Below are 9,514 nucleotides of genomic sequence, written 5' to 3' on the forward strand. Positions count from 1 at the left end.
GGACCCGGAGCCCTGCTGGAACCTGTGCCAGGTGGGGTCCGCCGTGGGCAAGCCTGCCCAGGCCCTGCCCATTGGGAGAACTGTCCTCATAAAAATAGTTGCACTGTTTCCCGATCGAATTTTCCACCCAACCCATGAATAGGGTCATTATGCACCAGTGGACACTGCACTGAGGCCGGCTTTCCATTCCCACGGTCCCCTCCCTGGCCCTGGGGGCGGGGGAGGCAGAGGAGGAAGATGGGGCGGCAGGGGAGGCCCTGGGAGCAGAGGGTACTGTTCCCAGGACAGCATCATTGAGAGAAAGCCCTGACCACAGGGCCTGGAGCTGTGGTGTCCACCCCACATCTGCCTGGGGAACATTTGGAGGCCATGAGGATGGCAGACGGGAGGGGGTCTGGGCAGCCAGCACACTCCCCACCGCCCGCCTGCCAAGTCGGGGCTGGGCTGTCCCTGGGGAGATGCCGCCCTGACTGTGGTCATCAGCCTGGATGGATCCAGGGGGGCTGTCGCTAGGCAGAGATTCAAATCCCAAGTTCTCACCCTTGACCATGACCCTGCCTGCCTCCTGAGATAGATCGCCAGTCAACAAGGTGACTGACCACATGGCAGCTGCCAGTGGACTCCAAGGACCAAGAGGTCCAGCCATGGCCACAGGTAGAGGGTAGGTGAGTGGCCATACTCACCTCTGAGTCTGGCCCACCCACAGCACCTCAGGCAGGACCTTAGTGGCCACTGCAGGGCTGGCCCCAGGCCCTGGGCAGAGGAGTGCCCATTGTCCATCAGTCCACCACCAGGTGAGTCAGCCTGTGGGAATCCAGCCTGCAGTGTTACCTGGCCCTGGCCCTCCTTCCTTCTGGGGAGGCTGGCAGTCCCCAGACCCACCTCCTGCTGCTGCACTCAGAAAGTTCTTAGCACCCCCTTCCCTCCTCTGCCTCCTCCAGGGTGCTGCCACCCCCAGGCAGGGCAGGCCCAGCTGCTTTTATTCAGCCCATGGAGAGTTGTGTAAGGGAGGCCACCCCAAGGTGTCAGGGGATTCGAGCACAGGTGGGAGGCAGACACGTGGCCAGACCCTGAGCCCCCACCATGCCCGCCGCAGCTGCTGGTACCTGGAGGAGCCCCTCCGTGGTGACAGGAGGCCCTGCGGTCAGTGCCTAGGGGGCGCGGATGGTACAACACTGCAGTTGTACCACTGAGGGCTCTTACCTGCCTGCAGGAGGCACTCCAGGTGGACCAACCCCAGGCCCAGGGAGGATGACCCCAGCCTACCCGGGCACACACAGAGTCCCTGGGCTCAGACTTCACCCCCAAGGTTGTGCTGGAATCCCCCCAGGGCCAACTCTGAGCTGCCCCCGAGGACGGAAATACCTACAAGTGAGGAAGCTGAGCCCGGGTCCCACAAAACGCCAGGTGCCCACAGTCTGCAGGGCAGCCCTGGCCTGGAAGGGGAGGCCTCAGTACCCTAGGCCCAGCAGGGCTGTACTCAGCTGTCCTCAGGGCTGGGGCCAGCCATCCTTCTGGGGAGAGGGCAGGGATGCAGGGCCCTCTGCCTGTCCCTTCTCTAATCCTTTCAACACACAGCCATCACGGAGTGGCCCCACGGGCCCATGTCATGTCTGGAGCTGGGGACGCCCTGTCCTGCCCCAGCCTGCATCTCCTGCTCCTCCGGGGGCCTCACCAGGAAGAGGGTGGTGGTTGCCGGCCTTGCTGCCCCTGGACGCAGTCTCTGTGCCCTCCGTCCCGTGCTCTGGGGCGGCCTCCTCAGGAGGAGGGAAGTGGGTTTCTGCCTCCTGCCTGGATGTGCCTCAAGCCTCACGGGGCATGACACATCGCAGCCCTTCCGGGCCCTGGCCAGGGTCACTCCAACACAGGAAGACCAGGCTCCTGCTGCCTGCAAGCTGCCCTTGGCTGGCCAGGACCCTCTGGCTAGACCTAGGCTCCCGCGGCTCATCTTAACAGCCTTTCTGACTCTGGGAGACACAGGTGACTCCAGTTCTAAAGACTTGCCTCTTCTGTTAAGAGGCTTCCCCCAGGGCAGCGTGCCCCCTACCCCTCAGTAACCTGGCCCACCCCCTCTGAAGGAAAATCGCTCAGGGACAGTGGGCCTAAGACACCCCAGGCCTGTGTGAGTCTGGGGGCTTTGATGCTGGCCCAGGGGGGACGTCTTCGCACCAGTGACATCAGTTGGTATCATCTCTGAGCCTTGAGCACGAAGGGGAAACTCAGCTCCACTTTGTACTTGAGGAAATGGGCACAGAGAGGTTGAGTAACTTGGGCATCGCACAGCAGGTAAGTGACAAAGCTGTGATTCACACCCACACCCAGATGAGTCCAGGTTCAGCTCTGCCCCAAGCCTGACTTCCCTCTCCCAGGTGTCCCCACTGGCCATCTTCCTCCTTCCAAAGCCACGAGGCCGGTGACCTCACACCTCCTCAGAGCCAAGGCCCCACCAGAAGGGCCTAGTGGGGTAGGGCTCCCTTCCTTATCCCAGCCCAGGTCCTCAGCACTGATCTGAGGTGGGGTGTCAGGAACCCAGAGCCTGCCTGGGAAGGTGACCCCTCAAACCTGGGACCAGACTGGGGGCCTGGTCATTTGGGATGGCAAAGTCTCTGGGTCATCCTAGGGCCATGTTGGGTCCCCCAGTGGGGCCAGTGGGGCTAGGGGCTGTCCTGCCTTCAGCACACCATCTGGCCTCACACAACCACACTTGGGCTGAGGGTTTCAGCCTCAGAGATGGTGCAGTTTTGACTCTGGTATGTGTTCTGAGCATGTGCTGTGCCGTCTTTGTGGGTGCCCTGTGGTCTTCGCGTCTGCTGGCACATCACAGGTGCTGTCTCCTCACCAGGGCCCAGCTTGTCACCACCATCAGCGCCTGTCTCAGGGCTAGGTGCTGGTCCTGAGGGGCACCTGTGTCCTGGGAATGGAGGCCCCTGCCCAGCAACCCTTAGCCACCAACGCCAGTGGTCAGAGCCAGGCAGGTGGTGGCGAGCAGGCACCCCTCGCAGGCGTGGTAGGAGAATGGGCAGGGAGGGGAGGATCAGGGCCTGTGGGGTCTGCTGGAGCAGGAGTAGCCGTGGGAGCCAGTGGAGTCTGCTCAGGGGAGGGCAGACGGGACATCCAGGCAGCTCTCAGCCCAACACAGGTACTCCTTTCCCCTCCAGAGACCCCAAGCTCCTCATGCCCAGCCAGGGTCAGGGCTCCAGACCTGGCTCCCAGGAATTGGGCAAGAAAGGTTCGCAAGGTGGAGGTGTGGGGTGGGGAGGACTCCCTCCTGGCCCCCGAAGGCTTCGCTTTCCGGGACCAAAGCAGGTGTGGCTGCCCCCAGCTGGGCCCCTCCCTGCTGCCTCTCCCCACGCCCAGCCTGTTATTCATAGGAGGCTGCCTGGCCAGGGTCGGGCCACAGCCCGATTTCTCACAGCTAGAGCCGCCACCGCCCTGCCACCATCCCGGCCGCCCACAGCAGGAGGATGGAGGCGCCTGCACAGGGAGGCTGCTGCCTCGAGGTACCGGGTCCCTGAGGTGGGCTCCCCAGCCCTGGCCAGAGCAGCCAGGCGGGCCATCGCCCGGGTCTCCCCAGCCAAAGTGGAGGGCCTGCGCTCCTCATGGCAGCTGGAACCTACGCACACGCAGGGCGAGGGCAGTGCTTCTGTACACGCCTCTCACCATGCAGCCCCACTGAACTGACAAAGGGCTTGCTGTGTGGGAGAGGAGTGTGTGCACACGCATGTGTGTGCACGTGTGTGCTGGCTGAAGGGGCCGTGCACTCGGCTGCTGCCGCGGCCGAGGCATCTGGGACCTGCGGTGCCCGCGCTCGCCCCAGTGTGTTGCCCCAGTGTCTGGGCCCCGCCCCATCTAAGGAAGCCCTCCAGAGCCTCCCTCCTCCTGCCCTGGCAGCCCCCACTGGGGTGGGAGGGGCCTGGTCTGTTGTGTGAGTCTCGGGGAAGAGAAATGTGGTTACTGGAGTCAAAAAGAACCTTCTGGAGTCCCTTTTGCCTCACCTGAATCCCATGGCTGCAGGTCCTGCCTTACCTGTGAGGGCTCGGTATGATCATGGGACACAGGTGCAGGCGCTGCCCTGGGCCACGCGGGACCCACCACCGGCCGCCATGCCAGCAGGTCTCCTGGCCGGGCTGCCTCCCCAAACCTGAGGCCAAGGCTGATCCACCACCACCTCATAGCTGGGGCCCCATGCAGCTGCCTGGCTTGCTACAACACATCTGATCCCAGAGCTCAGGGAAGCAGCCCACTGGGGATTACGGGGCCAGCAGGTGCTGGCCGAGGTACAGCAGATGCTTCCTGGTTCAGCCCCCTCCTCAGGTGCCAGCTCAGGTCCAAATGGGTGGCCAGAGCGGGCTGGAGCCCAGGAGATGGCACCCAGGTGCACGAAGGCCTAAAGATTCAGACCAAGATGGGGGCAGTATGGAAAGTCCACGGGAAACCCAGGCAGTGACTCAGCACGTGTACCGGGCCAGTAGGCCTGACCTGGTCAGGGCTCCATGTCCCCGTTGTGGGCTGGGGCATCTGGGTCCTGGGACGCTGGAGCCTCCAGGGGAGCACTGAGAGCTAGGCAGACCTTGGGTCCACTCCCCTCGGTCCTTCAGGTCCCCACCACTGTCTGGCCCACCAGCCTCTGCCCAAGGCCCACAAATGGAGTGTCCCTGGGGGCTTAGCTCAGTGGACAGTGCCCCCAGCCTGGGCCCACGGTGACGAGCAGCACTCAGCTCTGACCCCCGACCCTCGGCCCAGATGTGGCCAGACCTGCCCGGCCCCATCAGTCCTGGTCAAGTGTGGCTGTGCTGGCTGCTGAGGGCTGGTGGAGGCCATCGTCAAGTCAGCTCCCAACATGGGGCTCCAGGCCCACCCCAAGCAGGTTACCTGGTTGCCCCTGCACAGAGGCCCTCTTCTCCTTTGTTGGACGGCAGCAGAGACCCACCCAGCCTCAAGCCTCCTGTAAATGAGGCCAGGTGCAGCCCAGATGCCATGTCCCCTGCTGTCCCTGACCCTACCGCCCAGGCTCAGCTCTGGCTGTGATAGGACGTGCCTGAGGAAGCCACCTAGTGCCCTGCCAGGTGTCACCGGGGGATGGCTGCAGGGGCAGTTGTAGCATAGACAAGCTGCTGACAGTCCTCCTTTGAGCATCCACAGGCTGGGCCGAGCCCCTGGGGCTGAGGGACGCGACTGACCGGGAGTCCCAGGGACAGAGAAGGGAGGTCCGAGGGGCCGGGGTGGGGAGACCTGTTGGGGAGGGAGTCTGGCCGGGCAGCTGAAGCCCTGCTGAGGCTCGCTTCTCTGACACAGGCTGGAGCCAGGGCCCCAGCAGCTGGTGGGGGGCCTGGGACCCGGAAGCCCAAGGTGGAGTGTGGGGAGAGGCTGGTGGAGCTCCATGCCTCCTTCAGGGAGCTGGTCACCTTCTTCTGCACCAACACCACCATCCACGGCTCTGTCCGCCTCATCTGCTCCAGCCAGAACCGCCTCAAGACGGTGTCCTGGGGGCTGCTGCTCGTGGGCACCCTGGGCATGCTCTACTGGCAGTTTGGGCTCCTCTTCGAGCAGTATTGGCGCTACCCAGTCATCATGACCGTGTCCGTGCACTCGGAGCGGAAGCTCTTCCCGTCGGTCACTCTGTGTGACATGAACCCACACCGGTGAGGGCTGGGGCCAGCCTGGGGCATCTCCCCACATGCGGTCGCAGTGGGAGCCCTGCTGGCTCATGAAGCCCCCATCATGGGTGGCCTGCCCCGCTCCATTGCCCTGGGGCGGAGCTAATGGGCAGGTGGAGCCAGCTGAAGCTTGGTGTGACCAGTGCCACCCTGCAGTGACACCCAGGCACTGGCCAACCTAGGGAGGGGGAGGAGAGGTGGGGGTGCTCTCCGGGAGGGCAGCCTGGAGCTGGACTTTGATCACGGGTGCCCTGGAGAAGGGAGCAGGGCCACATTCCAGGTGAGGAGGCAGCAGGAACAAAGACAGGGAGGGGCTGTGAACACACCAGAGGGTGGTGGGGTCACCAGGTGGGGGGCCAGGCCAGGCTGGGGGTCTGACTTCCCTCTGCAGCCCTGGCTCCCGATTCAGAGCTCCCTTCCGGGCTCCAGAGGACGGCGGGGTGGTGGTGGGGGGGCTGCTGTCCTGTTCGATGCCCTTCAGCGTCAGTGCCTGTGGCTACGGCAGGGCCCTTGGGGGCTGGCTCTGACTCTGCTGGCCCCCTCCCTCACCCTGCGCCCAGGCCGCGCCCAGCCCGCCGCCATCTGCAGGCGCTGGACGACTTCGCCCAGGAAAACATCTACTCCCTGTATGGGGTCAGCGTCAGCAAGACCCAGGGACGCCCTGGCAGCCAAGGACCTGGGCCCCGAGCCCCACTTCCAGCTGGACCGCGCGGTCCGCCTACAGAAGCTAAGCCCCCTGGGCGGCCAGAACAGAGTGGGCTTCAGACTGGTGAGTGTCCTGGCCCTGGAGGGGGCCCGGCATGCCATCGCCCTCTGGGGCTCTCTGTGGGGTTCGGGGGCAGGCTGCCTCCACACTGACCCACACCCCGCAGTGTAACAGCTCTGGCGGTGACTGCATCCATCGGGCCTACTCCTCAGGCGTGACAGCTGCCCGCGAGTGGTACCGCTTCCACTATGTGAACATCCTGGCCCTGCTGCCCCCTGCCCACGAGGACCATCACCGCAGCCTTGGCAGCCACTTCATCTTCTCCTGCCTTTACGACGGCCAGGACTGCCAGGCCCGGTGAGTGCAGGCTGGCGGCTGGCCGCTCCCCTCGGCCCCACCCAGCGGTCTGTGGCCAAACAGCTCCCTCCAGAAATAAGGCAGGTGGTGGTCCTTTGGGGCTGCAAGCAGCAGGGTGAGGGGTCAAGGGGGTGTGCTGGCCTGAGCGTGGCCGCTCGTTCCAGGCACTTCCAGACATCCCACCACCCCACCTACGGCAGTTGCTACACCTTCGATGGCATCTGGGCCACACAGTGCCCGGGCATCACCCATGGTGAGTGCCGGCCCAGGCCGGGTATGGGTGGGGGTGTCCAGGCCAGTATGGCCTCACCCTGGGCCTCCCCCAGGGATCAGCCTGGTCCTCAGGACTGAGCAGCAGGACCACCTCCCTCTGCTGTCCACGGAGGCTGGCGTCAAAGTCATGATCCACAAGCGTGACCACACCCCCTTCCTGGAGCACCGAAGCTTCAGCGTCCGGCCAGGGACGGAGACCACCATTGGCATCCGAGAGGTAGGCTGCCCCAGCCTCCAGGCTCCCGACCTCCATGCCCAGCCCTGGGGCCTTGAGGGTAGCATGGCAGGACTGAAGTACCCCTCCCCCCAGGACGAGGTGCACTGGCTCGGGAGCCCCTACGGGCGATGCACCGACAGCACCGAAGGCGTGGACGTGCCGCTGCTGTACAACGCCTCCTACACCATGCAGGTGAGCCTGGGCTGGTGGGGGGAGGCCCGGGAGGGGGCCCAGGGAGGGGGTGGGGGTGAGGGTGGGGGAGGCCAGGGCAAGGAGGTCAGGAATCAGGGGAAGTAGAGCTCAGGGAGGTAGGGGCTGGGGGAGGGCAGGCAGCAGGCACCCTGGGAGAGGGATGGCCGCTCCAGGACTCCCAGCGCCAGTCCCCTGCTGTCCCCCCAGGCCTGCCTGGTCTCCTGCTTCCAGCAGCTGATGGTGCAGACCTGCTCCTGCGGCTACTACTTCTACCCCCTGCCTGCGGGGGCTGAGTACTGCAGCTACCTGCGGCACCCGGCCTGGGGTGAGCCCTCGCCCTGCCCCTCCACTGGCGCCCCCGCACCACCTCTGGGTGGCTCCTAACAGGTTCACCTGTGACCCTCTCCCCAGGTCACTGCTTCTACCGCCTCTACAGGGACCTGGGGACCCACCAGCTTCCCTGCGCCGCCCGCTGCCCCAGGCCTTGCAGGTGAGCAGTGGGTGTTGGGTCGGGCATGGCCCAGGCGCCGCGCAGGGCTGTGACGAGGTCTGTCTCTCCCAGGGAGTCTTTGTTCAGGCTTTCTGCAGGGACCTCCAGGTGGCCTTCCTCCAAGTCAGCCGTGAGTCCCTGAAGGGGTGGGGTGAGGGGCGGGCCAGCAGGTGGGCCTCACGGGCAGAGAGCTCTCCCTAGACGGGCCCGTGTCCCCACGGTGCTGCCCTCACCCCGCCCCGCTGTGCCTGGGGCTGGGAGGAACAGTGGCCCCAGAGAGCCTTCCGTGTGCAGGATTGGACCCTGTCCGTGCTGGGCAAGCCAGGCCACAGGAGCCCAAGCCCCAGGTGGGTGCACCCGTCCTCCAGAGTTCATGTCTGGGCCCTGCCCCCTGCCGTCCTCGTCCCTCAGTTCCCTGAGGAGGCCCAGCGTCAGTCCAGGGCCCAGCCCCTCCCTCGTCTCTGTCCTGCTCCAGGAGCAACCTTGCCAAGGTGAATATCCTCTACCAGGAGCTCAACTACCGCACAGTGGACGAGACGCCCATTTACTCGGTGAGCCAGCCAGGGCCCCAGGGCAGAGGAGGGAGCAGGGCCCCCACCCCGGGCGCCCAGCTCACGGCCCGCTGACACCCGCCGACACCCGCAGGTGCCGCGGCTGCTTTCGGCCATGGGCAGCCTCTGGAGCCTGTGGTTCGGCTCCTCCGTCCTCTCGGTCCTGGAGGTGCTGGAGCTCCTGCTGGACGCCGCGGCCCTCACCTTCCTGCTGTGCTGCCGCCGGCTCCACGCGGCTCAGCGCCAGCCCAGGGCAGCCACGAGGGCGCCCACGCCAAGCCAGAGGCCAGCCAGTTGCCCTGTGGCTGGGGGCACATCAGACGTCCAGTGCCCTGGCTGACCTCATCTCCGACAACGTTGCCAGGGCTCTGGCAGGAGTGTCAGCTGAAGAGCTAGGCCAGGGGTGGGTCCCAGAGACACCTGACACTGGAGCCAGCCTGAGCCCGGTCTGATCCTAGGGACTGTGGCGTCAGTGGGCTCTCCTGGCTGGCCAGTATGGGCCGGTGCAGCCCCACAGGGCCCTCCCTGGCCAGTCAAGCCAAACCCAGGGCCCAGGAAGCAGCAACACTAGAGCAGGCAGGCACCTGGGCACCCAGTACATGGGGCCCCTCACTGGCCCCACTAATCTGCCCAGTGGTGGCCTCACTGGAGGGCCGGGGCCGGGAGGGCAGTGTCCCCACCACTCTGGAATTCCATGTCTCAGGTGTGATGGAATATCTACCCACGTGCATGAGTGTGTACACGTGTGGGGGCGGGTATACCTCCACATGGGAGTGCGTCTGTGTTTAGTGTCAGTGGCGTACGTCTATGTGTCTCTGAGTGCGTCAATACACCAGTTTACACCTATGTGCAGGTGTGTGCAGGCATCAGACAGAGCCGCCCTCAGCTCAGGGCCGTGGGAGGAAGGGCTAGGCCAGGCCCAGGCACTCAGTGGCCTTGGGCTGCTTCACAGCAGAAGTCAGGACACTTCCACCTGGTGGCTAGAGTGTGTGCCTGCCACCCCAGCACTTCCCTGAGTGAGCTGAAAACATTGGGCTGCACCTCCACATCTTTGGAGCCACAGAGGCTGCG

At 65.1% G+C, this 9,514-nt stretch overlaps 1 protein-coding gene across 1 annotated transcript; it reads left to right on the top strand.

Annotated features, from left to right (window-relative positions):
- The first annotated feature begins 3,349 nt into the window (after positions 1-3,349).
- On the top strand, positions 3,350-9,289 carry SCNN1D (sodium channel epithelial 1 subunit delta). Its single transcript, XM_032494903.1, is given in 14 exon segments — positions 3,350-3,500; positions 5,296-5,642; positions 6,218-6,305; positions 6,307-6,426; positions 6,530-6,720; positions 6,885-6,973; positions 7,047-7,210; positions 7,304-7,402; positions 7,610-7,727; positions 7,814-7,892; positions 7,965-8,022; positions 8,187-8,239; positions 8,368-8,443; positions 8,538-9,289. Coding segments are annotated over 14 exon segments (1,764 nt in total). The 5' UTR covers positions 3,350-3,464; the 3' UTR covers positions 8,784-9,289.
- The last annotated feature ends 225 nt before the right edge of the window (positions 9,290-9,514 follow it).

The sequence above is a fragment of the Camelus ferus genome, chromosome 13 (genome assembly GCF_009834535.1).
Source record: "Camelus ferus isolate YT-003-E chromosome 13, BCGSAC_Cfer_1.0, whole genome shotgun sequence".
In the NCBI taxonomy this organism is placed as follows: domain Eukaryota; kingdom Metazoa; phylum Chordata; class Mammalia; order Artiodactyla; family Camelidae; genus Camelus; species Camelus ferus.